At 37.1% G+C, this 18,078-nt stretch overlaps 1 protein-coding gene across 1 annotated transcript in view; it reads right to left on the reverse strand.

Moving 5' to 3' along the window:
- ascc3 (activating signal cointegrator 1 complex subunit 3) overlaps window positions 1-18,078 on the reverse strand; it is a 295,431-nt gene that overhangs the window by 72,855 nt on the left and 204,498 nt on the right. The window contains exons 17-22 of the mRNA XM_051720604.1: window positions 15,448-15,567; window positions 13,167-13,331; window positions 10,857-10,943; window positions 10,568-10,744; window positions 4,939-5,164; window positions 3,635-3,789 (exon numbers count right to left, since the gene is read on the reverse strand). Of these exons, the coding sequence (XP_051576564.1) occupies window positions 3,635-3,789; window positions 4,939-5,164; window positions 10,568-10,744; window positions 10,857-10,943; window positions 13,167-13,331; window positions 15,448-15,567 (930 nt within the window). The remainder of the gene's footprint in view (window positions 1-3,634; window positions 3,790-4,938; window positions 5,165-10,567; window positions 10,745-10,856; window positions 10,944-13,166; window positions 13,332-15,447; window positions 15,568-18,078) is intronic.

Below are 18,078 nucleotides of genomic sequence, written 5' to 3' on the forward strand. Positions count from 1 at the left end.
GAAAGAAGGAAGGATGGAAGAACATAGGGAAGGAATGAATGACAGAAGGAAAGAAGGATGTAAGGAAGGAAGGAAGGACAGATGGAAGGATGGAATTATAGGAATGAAAGAAGGTAAAACGGAAAGGAAAAAAGGAAAGAAGGACAAAAAGGAAGGAAGGCAGGCAGGAAGGACGGAAAGGAGGTAGGAAGGAAAGGAAGAAAGGGAAGAAGTTAGGATGGAAAGGCTGAAATGAAAAAGAAGGATGGAAGGAAGGACATAGGGAAGGAAAAAAATGACATAAGGAAAGAAGGAAGGTAGGTAGGTAGGAAGGAAAGGAAAGAAGGTTGGATGGAATTGAAGGAAGGACATAAAGAAGGATGGATGGAAAGAAAAAGAAGGTAGAATGGAAAGGAAAAAAGGAAAGAAGGAAGAACAGAAGGAAGCAAGGACAAAAAGGAAAGTAGGACAGAAAGGAAAAAAGAAAAGTAGGACAGAAAAGAAGGACAGAAAAAAGTAAGGAAGGAAAGAAGGAATGAAAGAAAGGCTGAAGGAAGGATTGAAAGAATTAGTGATCTTCACAATGACAGACCTCTTTGGTTTCCAGTCCACTGTATGCGCAGCCTTAAACGTAAAGTAAAAACACTCCCTTGCATAGCTTGCCCATTATGACCATCGTAGTGTCTACAGTGACACAAAGAATGCCTTCTGTTTTAATGAAATATGGAAATTAGGTGTGTTTATCAATATGCGTATGAAGTTACATGTATTTATTCAGACTTACCTTTATATATTCAAAATTATGCACAACACTAAATAAAGATTTATTCAGTACCAACTATAAACTGTATATTCAGGTTTTACATATTCAGCTTTATAACTATATGTTTATATGTTTATAATTTATCATTATATATATCCTGATTTATATTTAATATAAATCTAAGTGTATATTCAAATGTTTCAATATATATTTAGATTTCAAACTATATATATTCCAAATGTATCATTATATACATTTGTGCTCAAAAGTTTGCATACCCTGGCAGAAATTGTGACATTTTGGCATTGATTTTGAAAATATGACTGATCATGCATATCTTTTATTTAAGGATAGTGATCATATGAAGCCATTTATTATCACATAGTTGTTTGGCTCCTTTTTAAAACATAATGATAACAGAAATCACCCAAATGGCCCTGATCAAAAGTTTACATACCCTTGAATGTTTGGCCTTGTTACAGACACACAAGGTGACACACACAGGCTTAAATGGCAATTAAAGGTTAATTTCCCACACCTGTGGCTTTTTAAATTGCAATTAGTGTCTGTGTATAAATAGTCAATGAGTTTGTTACCTCTCACGTGGATGCACTGAGCAGGCTAGATACTGAGCCATGCAGAGCTGTCAAAAGACCTGCGTAACAAGGTAATGGAACTTTATAAAGATGGAAAAGGATATAAAAAGATATCCAAAGCCTTGAAAATGCCAGTCAGTACTGTTCAATCACTTATTAAGAAGTGGAAAATTCTGGGATCTCTTGATACCAAGCCGAGGTCAGGTAGACCAAGAAAGATTTCAGCCACAACTGCCAGAAGAATTGTTCAGGATACAAAGAAAAACCCACAGGTAACCTCAGGAGAAATACAGGCTGCTCTGGAAAAAGACGGTGTGGTTGTTTCAAGGAGCACGATACGACGATACTTGAACAAAAATGAGCTGCATGGTCGAGTTGCCAGAAAGAAGCCTTTACTGCGCCAATGCCACAAAAAAGCCCAGTTACAATAAGCCCGACAACACCTTGACACGGCTTCTGGCACACTGTAATTTGGAGTGATGAGACCAAAATAGAGCTTTATGGTCACAACCATAAGCGCTATGTTTGGAGAGGGGTCAACAAGGCCTATAGTGAAAAGTGTGAAGCATGGCGGTGGCTCACTGATGTTTTGGGGGTGTGTGAGCTCTAAAGGCACGGGGAATCTTGTGAAAATTGATGGCAAGATGAATGCAGCATGTTATCAGAAAATACTGGCAGACAATTTGCATTCTTCTGCAAGAAAGCTGCGCATGGGACGCTCTTGGACTTTCCAGCACGACAATGACCCTAAGCACAAGGCCAAGTTGACCCTCCAGTGGTTACAGCAGAAAAAGTTGAAGGTTCTGGAGAGGCCATCACAGTCTCCTGACCTTAATATCATCGAGCCACTCTGGGGAGATCTCAAATGTGCAGTTCATGCAAGACGACCAAAGACTTTGCATGACCTGGAGGCATTTGGCCAAGACGAATGGGCAGCTATACCACCAGCAAGAATTTGGGGCCTCATAGACAACTATTACAAAAGACTGCATGCTGTCATTGATGCTAAAGGGGGCAATACACATTATTAAGAGCTAAGGGTATGCAGACTTCTGAACAGGGGTCATTTAATATTTTTCTTTGTTGCCATATTTTGTTTTATGATTGTGCCATTCTGTTATAACCTACAGTTGAATATGAATCCCATTAGAAATACAAGAAATGTGTTTTGCCTGCTCACTCATGTTTTCTTTAATGGTACATATATTACCAATTCTCCAAGGATATGCAAACTTTTGAGCACAACTATATATATATATATATATATATATATATATATATATATATATATATATATACACACACACACACACTATAAATCACTATATTCTGGTTTATAAATGTATAGCCGGATTTATAACCGATATGTTTCCTGTTTAGCCCCCTATAATGAATATATATTGATGTTTAAATTTACATGAATTAGTGGATGTGTTAAGTATTGTGTTATGTGTGTTAATGACTCGATGTGTGAGCGCGCGGGTGTGCTCACATTAAGAACGTGTGTGTGTGTGTGTGATGAGGTGATTAGTGTGTGCTGATGGTCATCCAGCTGTTGTGTGTCATGGTGGAGGAGTTACGGTCACAGCAGAGCTCAGGACACACAGACGCCCATCTGTGGCCCATCACTGCAGCAGCTCTCAAGGGAACAATAGCAACAGATCTGAGCCCATTCAAAGCTTTGTGTGCTTAAACACAGGGGAGGAGACACACACATGAATGACTGCCTCAACCCTTTCTTTGTGTGTGTGTGGTAGTGTGGCGTTATATGGAGTTGCGAATACTATGTCCAACACAAATGTTTGTCACAAAGTTTGTTTGTGTAGATCAGTGGTGTGCAAACTTTTCAGACCACACTATTTCACCTAAATAAATATATCAATAATAATAATAATGATAAAAACTTACAGTAAATCAATATTTGTAACCACTCTATGATTCTACGACTATATTCCGATTGGCCTTCTATTTTGTATTTATTTGCATACTGAATTGTGATTGGTCTTTTTATTCTTGCACATACTTGCCTATCTTTACATTTGAGAATGATTTAAAGCTCACACTAGTGAACGGTTGCTTTCAGTAATACTTGCAATGTGAAATTTAACTTTACAATAAAACACAGACATGAGGGACATCAAGCAGCCTATTTCAAACATGTGCATTTCTAAAGTACATTTTCCACCAGCATTTACAGTTACAGTATTGCTTGTCCACAGTTTGGGATGTGCTGGTATTTAGAAGTCAAAATATAGACTCCAGTGTGTGATGGCCTGGCTCTGGTTGCCATGGTTACCTGGTCATTCCACCTGAAGTCGGGGGTGACGGTGAGACGAACACGCAGGACGGTACGTGTGATTGGCTGAATGCTAGACTCCATGAGGATGGCTGGAATCTGATGAACACACTGTTTCACCTTCAGACCGATGTTCACGTGGTGTAACATGTGACCTATGGACATACACACAAACACACACACACACACACACACACACACACACACTCTCTATCATCACAGCATATTTGACCTTAACTGTTCAAAAACAAAGAGTAAAACCACAGACACACTGAAGGTAGCAACATGTCTAATATGACAATAATACATGCTAATTAGGGCTGTCAGTTGATTAAACATTTTAATCAAATTAATACAATGAACCACAAATAATTACATATTTCAATATTTGAAAGCACCCAAATAAATATAATTCAAAGTAATTACATTATTTTGTTAGACTAAGGTTTTTTTTTTTTTTTTCACAAAATGCACTATAGCATTCTGTCTGCGCTATTAAATTTAAGACTGTGTGTCAGACGGCTGCCTTGCTGTATCACGTCTGGCAGTTTTTCGGTGTCTTGCTTTTCATAGGTGCTACTAACGTATGTTGCACACAGCATGCCTTTTTTTTAAATTTTTTTTTTTACTGTAAATTCTCCTCCCTGCCCAGTAGGTGGCGATATGAACCAAGAATATGAATCGCCAAAAACAAAAGAAAAAAGTAGAAGTGAAAGTCGAGATTGATAGTAAAAAATGACTTAAATATTGATCTGTTTTTTACCCACACCTATCATATTGCTTTTGAAGATATAGATTTAACCACTGGAGTTTTATGGATTACGTTTACGTGGCCTTTATATGCTTTTTGGACCTTTTCATTTCCATTGTACAGAACTGAGATATTCTTCTAAAAATCTTAATTTGTGTTCAGCAGAAAAAAATAGTCATGCACATCTGGGATGGCATAAGGGTGAGAAAATGATGAGAGAATTTTCCTTTTTGGTAGAACTTACCCTTTAAGCAATATATAATTTCAAAATAATTTCTATTTTTGGCATTTAACACCCCACCCCCCACATGCTCTAATTAATACAAAAACACACAAGATTACAAATGTATTCTCTCCAATTTGTCATTTTCCGTGTCAACTCATATTTGTTATGTCCATCAACAGTGCGCTGTCACTTTAAATCAGCGTGAGAAGCGCAGCAAATGTACACTCATATATAATTAATCGTACCAAATTAACATGTTAAACTGACGGCCCTAGATACTACATTATTATAATGCTGCACACATGTGCCTGACTGTGTAACACTGACCGATCTCATCTTTGCCCATGTCTCTGAGTTTGTCTACAGTCAGGTTCTTCTGCTCCAGTCTGGACAGCACTGATGGTGACAGCACACTGAACTGACGCAGAGGATGAGCCCAGCCCCACAGACGCTTGTCAATCACTTTACACAGATTGAGCAGACGATACGTCATCGCCGGCCAGCGCTTCCTCAGAGCGATCTCAAACAGAGCCCGCACGATACGAGCTGCATTCTGCACAGAAACACAAATACATGAACTCTTAACAATCATGTCAAAATAATATATATATATATATATATATATATATATATATATATATATATATATATTAATCTTTTCCTTAGATTGCTGTTCAGCAAAATCATGGCAATGCATATTAGAACAATTGTGTTCTGAATTTATATAATGCAAACATTTTATTTAAAGATGGAATTGTAAAATGAATGACTTTTCATTTACATTTATGCATTTGGCAGACGCTTTTAACCAAAGCGACTTACAGTGCACTTATTACAGGAACAATCTCCCCGAAGCAACCTGGAGTTAAGTGTCTTGCTCAAGGACACAATGGTGGTTGTTTTGGGGATCGAACCGGCAACCTTCTGCTTACCATTTATGTGCTTTAGCCCACTACGCCGCCACCACCACTCCAACAGGTTTTCAAACAGGTTTCCCGAACACACCCCCATCTTGTATTGGTAGGAGCAACAGATAGTCCCGCCCCAAACGTATACCATAGGTTGATAAAATGTCGTTGAAAGTGCACTTGATACATGCATGATCTTACACAATTATCCTTAATAAGCTGATTTAGACAAACCTGACTAACACATCTAGATTTTTGCCTGTTACCCCAATTTTGCTTTGCGTGTACACACTGAATACCTTTCTGACAGCTTATTCAATGCACAAGTCTTATTACGTCGTTTTCAGTGTTGGGGAGTAGCTAACTAAAAGTAGAGACGCTGCTAACTTTATTTTTCAGTAGCATGACTGTAGTTCAGCTATTTTCACAATATTTGAGCTTTTCCAGTAACAAGCTACATATTCCAGCAATTAGTGTCACAAAATGCTACATTTGTCACATTGTATTGTGAACGCAGCAGTGGAGCCATGGGAGTAATCAAACACGCTCACCTAAACTGTCATTTCTCTTTCATGTAGTGCTGGGAAAACCAAACAATTTGCTTATATTTAGCATTGGGAACTCAGATTATATTAAGTGAGTCAGTTAGTTCATACGGTTCATGTAAATGAACTAGTTTCCATAAATGATTCACTGATTTACTTTAAGGTGCTGTAAGTGAAGTCTCCGTGACAACACTAGACTCTGTAAACAGCTGTTACGCCCTCCAGGCGTATCTTGTGGTATTTTCTTGTGTGTATTTATGTTCCCTGCTACAGGTGCCTCCATCCCATTGGTTCTACTGTGTGTACCTGCTTCAGCCAATCAGAATCAGGCTCTTGAACAGCAACCAATCAAGTGTGGGGACCTGGGATCTTCCAACCCTATATAAAAACCCAAGATGGTGGAAGATAGTAGTTTGTTTGGCTGGCTGGATTGTTTGTGCATGTTTTTATTTTTATTTATTTTTTTACTGCTCCATACTTTGCTTCCTCTCGTTATTGGACTAAGTCTTCTGACCTTTTTGAGTTGTTTTTTCCTTCTTTTTTTTTTACAAAAAACCCCCAACTTGGTTCAACTGAGTGTACCTGCTTCAGCCAATCACAGGCAGGCTCTTGGCCAGCCAAACAAGCTACTATCTTCCGCCATCTTGGGTCTTTATATAGGGTTGGAAGATCTCAGGTCCCCACACGTGATTGTTTGCTGGTCAAGGGCCTGCCTGTGATTGGCTGAAGCAGGTACATTCAGTTGAACCAATGGGATGGAGCACCTGTAGCAGGGAACACACACACACACACACACACACACACACACACACGAAAATACCACAAGATAGGCCTGGAGGGCGTAACAACAGCAAACAAAGCTGTTTTGCAGCTGTTGCTTTTAACAACCATTTCTGCTCTCAATAAAGCTCATTTGGTACCTTTTGAGTTCAGGGTTTTGGAAAGAGGGGGTGTGGCAAATCAAACAGCTCAGTCTTATGGAAGTAGAATGGCTGAAATCACTTACAGCACCTTTAAGACCTGCGAAGCATTAAAGTGAAACATTTTGTGTATTGCTGCTGTTTATCAATATTTTTGATTCAGTTATATAATATAGGGGGGTTGTCTAGTTTATTAGTGTACACCAATCAGCCACAACATTAAATCCACCTGTCTAATATTGTGTAGGTCCTCCCTCATGCCACCAAAACAGCGCCAACCTGCATCTCAGAATAGCATTCAGAGTGATATTCTTCTCACCACAATTGTACAGAGTGGTTATCTGAGTTACCGTAGACTTTGTCAGTTCAAACCAGTCTGGCCATTCTCTGTTGACCTCTCCCATCAACAAGGCATTTCTGTCCACAGAACTATACAGAAATATAGAATTTTTTTTTTTTTTTTTTTTTTTTGCTTTATCAGCCAGATCTACACTCTACCCATCAAGCATACAGCCATTTGGTTTGTGGGTCTGATTTATACTGCCAGCAATCAAAGCAAATGCACATTAAAGTCAATAATTCCATAAAATGTGTTCTAGACAATTAATAATATTGAAATATGCCCTTTAAAAAAGTTTTACCCCTAAAAAATGAATAGCACTTCTACAGTTCTGTTAAACATGATGCACACTCACATAAGATGAATATTTTGAGCAACTATATTCCCCAGCACTCATTCTAACATAGTTTTCTCCTAAACAAATTCTCACTTATACTCCAGTGATATACAAACATTTTGTGAATCAGTTCATTAAAATGAACCAGCTCAACAGAATACTTTCTTCGTGGATTAGATATCACTACTTAGTTTTGAGCACTAGATCTTTTCTCATCATATGTTACCAACCTCTCCTGTCCTCTTCAATCAAAGTTCAGAGCCACTTCTGAACATATGCAAAAACCATTGACAGAATCCCTCTTATTGTATGTATACAAATACATATACATCTGAAATCTCTGAAGGATGACAGAGAAAGATATCACAGACCTGAGAATCAGAGAGGGTCTGGATTTAAAATCAACATATGTCTGACACGGACATGATCCCCGATGCCGGATTCCAGCTGTACATTTCAAATCAGCCAATTTAAGACCAAAGAGGGAATTTCACTGAGCTATTTCAACTATATGAGCACATGGAAGCTGTTCTACCGGAATCACAGATATCAGAGATAGATGACTTCCACAGAGAATGAGAAGACATCTCATCCCAGACCGAACCACACCAGGTTTGAATGTGCAAAAGCTTGAATGAAATTTGAGAACAACGGTGAAGGGGAAGATTTTTTATTTTATTTTTTTTATTATGGACTGTTCCTCACACAAAGCTTTCATATGACATCAGAACACTTGGAATATAGAGCATGAGCATGGTGCTTTTTTGTCCTTTTGGAGCTTGACAGCCCTTAGTCATTATATGCTTTCACTTGGATTTATTATTGAAATACAAGCAGAAAAAATGTGGGTGTAAATTTTAAGTAAAAACATTCTTACACAAATTGTCCCAATGAATTCAATGGGACAATTTACATGAGAATGGAATCATAAAAATATAAATAAATAAATAAATAAATAAATGTGTAAGACACATCTCCTTTTGTGTTTCACAGAAGAAAGTCAGTCATACTGGTTTGTGATGACATGCGGGTGAGTAAACGAAGACATAATTAAATTTTTTGGTTACTTACCCTTAACACCCTGTTTAAATCAATTGATTTTCCTTACACAGAACCATGTGTGTATGTTAAAACCTCTTCAACTCTGCTGACCCATCGGCGGAACCAAAATGTTGCAATAAAATGTTACCATTAAAATGATCAAGTCAGGCAAATTTGGTATCGTTTGAAAGTTTAGAATCTGAACTTTTCATAGATAACCATGACTTCTGCATTTATGTTACATAAAATAACAAACAAGGCCTGAAAACATCTGCGTTGCAAATCAGCACCACCTCGTGGTACAAATATGAATATGAATATAAAAGTCTTTCAAATAGCACGTAAACAGACAAATCATATATCAAATGAAAGCTCTCGTTCTCAGGAATATGACTGTACAGTTTATTTTGTTGCCCTAATACCACAGTTCGAAAGATTTCAAAAGAATCAAAAAGCAAAATATGATTTCTGTAAGATGTCAAATACAAAAGTCTCTTTAATGTGCTGATCACTGCTGCTGTAAGCCCCAAATAGCTAAAAGGGCTATATATCTGCTTTTACTTGTCTGTGAACTTGCTTGTGTAAATAATACAATGATATATCAAGCATACTAAACAAATCATCAGAAATGCAAGTTATCAACTATTGATCACCGCAAAGGGGAGGATCTCAGCTTTCTAACGTCACCTACATTGAGCTTCTAGTCCACTCAGAGGCCAAGATATTAGATGAAACAACAGGGCTGGTGCTTGAACTGAAAATTAGACTGAAAGTCTATGGACGAGCACATCTTTGAGGGCTCTGTGAGCGCCACCTACATTTCAGATCGTCATTTTGTAACAGCATTTTTTTTCAGTACTTGCTGCCAGCTAGTGTAATAAAACAAGACTTTTTGGAGGGATAAATCTGCCTCCGAAGGGCACTTAGCAGTGGGAATGATTGTGGCTGCCATGTTGAAGGTTCCTTCCAAACTGAAGGGCTTATAAATAGCTGCTTCACAGGGCCCTTCTAAACTGGCATTTCTGTAGAGTTCAACAAATGGACACTTCGCTGCCAAGCGAACCGGACCCAGAGCATACGTCACAAATATGGAGGTATGCCAAGTGTAATTTAGTGTACATTAAACCAGCTGCAAACCAGTTTCTATAAACAAAAAACATGTGACATCCATTCATCTCCATAGTCTGTAAAAGCTTTTAATTATTATAATGAACTTTTAAAAATGATTTCAAACCCCTGGCTTTTTGTTTGAAACTGGTTAATGCTTGTGTTATATTTAATGTAAATTAGCTGGATCAGTTATTCCTAAGGAGTTTAAATAAAAGAATAATACAAAATGGCATTTTACTTATTTAACAAATGTACCATACATTTGTTTATTGGTTTCTTTTTTTTTAAATAAATAAAAAAAAAAAAAATTAAACATGAAGCTTACATTTTTCATAAAGTCAAAGATTTAAATAAATTATTTTCAGTTTCTATTCTGAAAGCAGTTAGAGATTCAAAATCATGTGTACATATTTCTGATTAGGTGCAGGTGATGTTCATTAGTGTCAGCCTGTTTGTGATGGCAGTGGCTCCATTGGCTTGGATAGATGAAGCTGAAATGCGTTCCGAATTACTGGTATTTTTGATCCCTACATCCTTCAACCCTCCGAAGCTCTCACTCTGGAGGGCAAACCCTTTCCATGAAATGTTTTGCATGGAAAGTTTGCTTGTGATGTCTTTCATTGAAATAAATGCCATTTGCCATTTTGATGTTTTGCTACAAAGACTTTAAGCCACTGTGTGTATTCCTCTCATGAGATGAAACTGAATGTAATGATGTCAGACTGTACAGTTCTCTTTGCAACTGTGTGTCTCACCTGTGCTACATAAGACAGATCAGATATGAGGGAGAAGCTGTCCACCTCCCCACGGCCGATGTACGTCTGCAGGAGGATGTTGATCTTGCCGTAGCCATTCTCCACGCCTCCCGCAGCTGGCAGCTCACAGAAATTACACAACATCTGCTCCAGCTCCTCCAGCTCCTCATCTCGAACCTGTGCAGGTCACACACAGCACATCAACATACATCTGTAACATACATACACTGTATTCACACCATACTAGTGGAAAAACAAGAATCTGTCTGTGTACTGGATGAGCTCTCACTTTGATCTGCTCAAATTCTTCAGCTTTTGAAACAATGCTCAGAATATCTGCTTCAGTTTTCTGTGAGTTGAAAAGCTCATTGAATGTCTGTGGAATTTAAAGAGAGAATGTTAAAATAGTCATATATGCAAAGTCCAAGACCATATTGAAAATCTGGGATTTTTTAAACCTTGTAAACATTTATGGATTTTGAAAAAATGTAAAAGAAATAAAAGATATGACATTTAAAGAAATATTTACAATTCTGCACTATTTATTGGTCATTAATTAAATAATTTTAGGGTTAGGGTAAAGGGTCATATTTTCTTTCTTCCACTACAGCACACAAGATGCTCTTTGGAACATTTCAAATCATGATGATCAGGTTGTGTCTATACCTGAGTATTGCTATATGGCTCCTTGGGTGTTCTGGGTGGTTACTTACTGGTCCAAGTCAAAAGAGCCCACTCACAAGTCTCTATGATATTCTGATCTCTAGATATACAGTTGTGGCCAAAAATATTGGCACCCTTGGTAAATATGAGAAAAAAAGGCTGTGAAAAATATGTCTTTATTGTTTATCCTTTTGATCTTTCATTCAAACTATTTACAAAAATCGAACCTTTAATTGAAGTAAACTAATTGAAAGGGGGGAAAAAAATCTCATAATTAAATAAATATTTTTCTCCAAATTATTGGCACCCCTAGAAATTCTTATGAGTAAAATATATCTGAAGTATATTCCCATTCATATTTTACATTTTTTTAGTGCACCAGGGTGACTAGCAACATGACATTGTTCAGCCATGACTTCCTGTTTCACAGGCATCTTCAGTTTGCCAGACACAACTGGAACTTCAAATGCAAATGAGTAGAGCTTTTTGGGGGGGCCTAGGTAACTCAGTGGTAAAGACGCTGGCTACCGCCCCTGGAGTTAGCTAGTTCGCTAGTTCAAATCCCAGGGCATGCTGAGTGACTCCAGCCATGTCTCCTAAGCAACCAAATTGGCCCGGTTGCTAGGGAGGGTAGAGTCACATGGGGTAACCTCCTCATGGTCGCTATAATGTGGTTCGTTCTCGGTGGGGCACGTGGTGAGTTGAGCATAGTTGCCGCAGTGGTTGGTGTGAAGCCTCCACACGCGCTATGTCTCCGTGGCAACGCACTCAACAAGCCACGTGATAAGATGCGCGGGTTGGCGATCTCAGAAGCGGAGGCAGCTGGGATTCATCCTCCGCCACCCGGACTGAGGCGAATCACTTCGCAACCACGAGGACTTAAAAGCACATTGGGAATTGGGCATTCCAAATTGGGAAAAAAATGGGAAAAAAAAAAGAGCTTTTTGGCAGCAAACACCAGAGATGGGTTTGGTGCACACAGAGAGGAACCATATGGAAAAGTCGCACATGCCCACGGTTAAATATGGTGGTGGATCTTTAATGTTGTGGGGCTGTTTTTCTGTCAGAGGTCCTGGACATATTGTTCGAATACATGGCATCATGGACTCTCATGACTCTCATGAAATACCAACAGATAACAAATCAAAACCTGACTGCCTCTGCCAGAAAGCTTAAAATGGGCCATGATTGGATCTCTCAGCAGGACAATGATCCAAAACACACATCAAAATCAACACAAAAATGGTTCACTGACCACAAAATCAAGGTTCTGCCATGGCCCTCCCAGTCCCCTGACCTGAACCCCATAGAAAACCTGTGGGGTGAATTGAAGAGTGGACCTCTGAATTTGAAGGATCTGTAGAGATTTTGTAGGGACGACTGGTCTCAGATCCATTGCCAGATGTTCTCCAACCTCATTAGGCATTATAGGAGAAGACTCAGAGCTGTTATCTTGGCAAAGGGAGGTTGCACAAAGTACTGAATACAAGGGTGCCAATAATTTTGCCGCACATATATTTGACAAAAATATTAGCTTTTTTGATAAAACTTGTGTTGAGTTTGGAATTGTTTGATATCCATAAAAGGTTAGATTTTTGTGAATATTTTGAATGAAAGATCAAAAGGATAAACAATAAAGACATATTTTTCAAAGCCTTCTTTGCTCATATTTACCAAGGGTGCCAATATTTTTGGCCACAACTGTAGCTCGGGTCTCTCTATAAATGTCAGTCTATGAGATTTTTCCACTCGTTTTATCGTCCGCCAGGCAAAAATTGTAAGTAATATCACATCTCTCCTTAACACTTTTGTTCTCTTTGTGGCTCAAACTCTTCATGCAGTGAATAAACTTTACATGTCAACCATGCTAAAAATAAATAAAAATAAAATTAACTCTAAACAACAGGTAAGGAACAATTCCCATCCCATATCTTACCTCAATGGTGTTGTACTTGATGTAGAAGTGACTGGCTGTTCTGCCAAGGTCAGTAGATGCAAAATATCCTGTCCTCTCATCAAAACGGATCATGTGAGCCTTATCCAGCTTCCTGCCAGACTCCACCACCAACTCCTTCCTGTACAGCTCCAACTGAGGGTCCATCTGAAGCACACAACACCACATACATTCATTCAACTGTCACAATAAGAAAACAAAATTAACACTCGCCAAGCAGTAGCCAGTGACTTTATTAGGAAAAGAAACATAATTCATGATTTAATTCGAATTGTTAAAATGATAGTCTGACCGTCGCTGATGTTAAGAGACATGCATGATTCAGATCAAATATATATACATACTGTCTACTGAAGAAAACATCTGTCACAGCTTAAGCTTTAAACAATTTTACCATCAAAAGATTATTTAGGATGCCTAAAGATTCAATTTTTTAGAGAGATTGAAACTGCACCCAGCTGAGGCACACTCTGTCACGGGTCGCTCATCATTCAAGCACGCGCGCTTAATGCAGCTAGATTATAACTCGATGGTAACTTATTGAATCATAACATATGTCACTGTGCATTTCTTATCGTGAAGAAAATTGGCAAAACGCATCTTTATTAATAAGAGAGAGTTTTAGAGTTAAAGATGGATTGAAGTGAACAGAAAGGTGAGAGAGTGTAGTCTTCGCCCCATTATACACGGCAACAAAATACATTTTTGATTTGTTTTGGCTTGTTTTCCAATATAAATATCTAAAACTCCTTTAAAACAACGTACATTTACTTTAGCAGCTATACTGCAGAATATGTTTATTTTTTATCTGAGAATGTTGAATATAATATTAAAAATACAAGATGCACTTACCTGAGAAACAGCATATAAGATATTTAGACTTGCTTTTAGAGAATAGATCTTGAATATAAGTATATTTCGTCTTTACTGCACTCGCAGAAGTATAACCAAGTGAAAAAATACACTTAAAGTCTAAATATCTTATGTTACTTCTCAAGTAAATGTGTCTTGTTTTAAGGATTTTTAGACAATTTTAAATGGAAAACAAGACAAAAACACTTGATAACAATAGGAGTTTTTTGTAGTGAAATTTTTACTGAATTAAACATAATAAAAATATTTTTTCCCTTTAATTCAGTGAATGTCATTTAGAGGTATTTTTAAAAGATGATTTTGTCCTCTTTATTGTTAGTAAGCACGTTTAATACAACCTTTTATGTCATGGCACAAGCTGAATAATCGGTTTAGAGCTAATAATTAATCGTTGCAATAATCGCAGAAGTCGAATAATCGTTCTAATAATCAAAAGATTAATCGATTATCAAAATAATCATTAGTTGCAGCCCTAATTCATAGTAAAACCACAATATAGTATCAATATAGGAAAACCAAAACTATAGTAATAAAACTCATAATCATTAGATAAAAATAAATAAATAAAAACATGTTTTGTTTTTCTACAGTAACACTGGTTTCCACCCCCCCCCCAAAAAAAAAAAAAAAAAAAAAAAAAACTAACCACAAATTAACTATGGTGTTACTATCATATAATAATAATTATTATTATTATTTTTTTACAATAATTTTTATTACCATAGTTTTGGTTTTCCTGTATTATTATTATACTGTTGTTTTACTATGAATATCATGTATGGTTACTGTAGGTAAACAATGGTTAATTTTCATTAGGGATGGATAAATCTATTGCGAGGAAACCCAACATAATCACAAAGGAACGCAAAACTATTCCCTCCCTGTCCTCTAAAGGGACTTTTTACATATGAAATATTATTTGCATTAGTGACCAAATAAGAATATTTTAATAACATCACAATATGTTTTCACATTTTTTTTTTTTTTTTGGTTATTATCATTTTTATATTAAAATAATAACAATAACAACAACAACAATAATAATAATTATACAAAAGTTCCATGGCTGGTGAGAAATATTAATGGCAGGACCATTTTCTAAGCAAAATGTTACTTTTGAACCCTGATCAAAATTATCCATGAAGCTTCTGGCTGTATAATTAGTGAAAATACAGATATTAGATATTTACAATAATTTACAAATAATGCCATCAGAATGTTGACAATGTGATCAAACTTCAGTGAGTGGCCTTTTAGCAGAAATAAATGCGGTACAGTAGAGAATGAAAAAACAAACAAACAGATTAATTCAAGCAGATATCAGATCAGGTGAAATTCACATGAGGGAGTGTGAGAAATACAGTGAACACTGAGGAAAGTGTAAGTGTACCTGATAGGCCTTGTGGTTGATTCCATAAACGAGTGGATTGGCTCTCATTCGCACATACAAGTATGTGTAACTCATCCACCTCACAGCTTCATCAACATTAGTGACTGTCCCAAGAGCTATCTGCACAACACAACCAACAACAGACTCTCTTAGAACAAACAAATCATATTTATTCTCATTTTGGGTGAGCTATCCCTTTATAGTGACAAAAAGTACAATCAAACCTGTCCACCTGAACACTAACATGAACAGCATGTGATCAAGGAATCCTGAAATAACATGCACAATGTGTGGCCTCTTGGTGATTCCTGATGTTACATCTCCATCTAGTGGACAGCTTGATATTGGAATAAAGTTGTTAGAGCACTTGCCTCCATCATGTGGTAGAGTGGGAGACTGCACATGATTTTTTTCAACTGAATCTCAGCAAATGTATGACTTAAGCTAGAGCTAATTTAATTATTCGCTGTATTTATATATTTTTTATTATTATTATTGAAATTGTCATTGTGTTTTGGCACAAGTCTACATAATATGTATTGGGCTTGCACCCAACATATTCTATTCCTCTGATTTATTAATTCAGTTAGAAATTGAATAGAGTAATAAAGTGCAATAAATTGAAATTGAGGAGACATGGAGAGTGCTGATTTGTACAGATTCATTCTTTTTGAATCATTAGCCGAGTCTAGTGTTAGTATCTGTGTTTAGTCATCATGGTATAACGAGTGCAAGATTTTCAAGAGCAAACTGCCAATCACTCATCACAATAAACTAAAACCAAAAGTGCTGCACATTGCTTTGCTATGCATATAATGATTGTGCAGTGCATTACAAATAATGGACGTAAACCATGACATTATCAATTTACAACATTATATGTTATTTTTCGAATAATCAACGAGCCTCATTTCTATTAATCTATTTAATTTACTGTCAAATACATTTGAAAACCTCTCTCATCTCCATAATAGTCATATAGTCCTGGAATGAGCACGAGTAATCGAGTGGGCTACTTTTTCTGCACCAGCTAGTCAACTATTAAAAACACTACTGTGCTTGAATATAGCACATTTATTTTTCTTTGTGCATTTGCCTGCTGTGAGCAGCGCTGACTACTGTACTTTCCCTCTGAATCTCTCACCAAATCACCAAACAGTTATAACTGAGTCCACTAAAGGGTGCTGTGGATGTGTGTTGTTGAAGTGTTGGATGCAAAAAGTAGACATGATGGCATCTTCGCCACTGTGTCTGGACAAAAAAGTTAATTTCATACCCTTATAAAAACACTGGCGGCCAAAAGTTTGGAATAATGTACAGATTTTGCTCTTATGGAAAGAAATTGGTACTTTTATTCATCAAAGTCGCATTCAACTGATCACAATGTATAGTCAGGACATTAATAATGTGAAAAATTACTATTACAATTTGATAAAAATGCTTATTAAACTACTTCAGAGAGTTCTCATCAAAAAATCCTCCACATGCAGCAATGACAGCTCTGCAGATCCTTGGCATTCTAGCTGTCAGTTTGTCCAGATACTCAGGTGACATTTCACCCCACGCTTCCTGAAGCACTTGCCATAGATGTGGCTGTCTTGTCGGGTACTTCTCACGCACCTTATAGTCTAGCTGATCCCACAAGAGCTCAATGGGGTTAAGATCCATAACACTCTTTTCCAATTATCTGTTGTCCAATGTCTGTGTTTCTTTGCCCACTCTAACCTTTTCTTTTTGTTTTTCTGTTTCAAAAGTGGCTTTTTCTTTGCAATTCTTCCCATAAGGCCTGCACCCCTGAGTCTTCTCTTTACTGTCATATATGAAACTGGTGTTGAGCGGGTAGAATTCAATGAAGCTGTCAGCTGAGGACATGTGAGGCGTCTATTTCTCAAACTAGAGACTCTGATGTTCTTATCCTCTTGTTTAGTTGTACATCTGGCCTTCCACATCTCTTTCTGTCCTTGTTAGAGTCAATTGTCCTTTGTCTTTGAAGACTGTAGTGTTCACCTTTGTATGAAATCTTCAGTTTTCTGGTAATTTCAAGCATTCCTCAAAACAATGATTGACTGATGAGAAATTGACTGATGATTTCTAGAGAAAGCTGTTTCTTTTTTGCCATCTTCAGAATGCTATTCTGAGATGCGGGTTGGCGCTGTTTTGGCGGCATGAGGGGGACCTACACAATATTAGGCAGGTGGTTTTAATGTTGTGGCTGATCAGTGAATATACAGTATATACAGCTCTGGAGAATATTAAAAGACCACAGCAAAATTATCAGTTTCTCTGGATTTACTATTTAAAGGTATTTGATTGAGTAAAATGAACATTCCATTTGTCATTGATAATATATCTTTAATAATCCTTTCTGTTCTTTACAGTGAGTTCAAAAACAACAAAAATTTAAAATTATAGTAACGCAGCCATGTGACCATTAATATTCGCTCAACAAAAACAAAATGCGGAATTGCTACTTATATAGATCAGTGGGAATTGCTGGTTTTCTTAAAGAGACAGTACTGTTTAGTGTTCATTCTACACACATGCAGGCCTATATATATATATATATATATACACACATACACACACACACACAACCGGTCAAAATTTTTGAAACACTTGACTGAAATGTTT

This window comes from Myxocyprinus asiaticus, chromosome 16 (assembly GCF_019703515.2).
Source record: "Myxocyprinus asiaticus isolate MX2 ecotype Aquarium Trade chromosome 16, UBuf_Myxa_2, whole genome shotgun sequence".
Lineage (NCBI taxonomy): Eukaryota > Metazoa > Chordata > Actinopteri > Cypriniformes > Catostomidae > Myxocyprinus > Myxocyprinus asiaticus.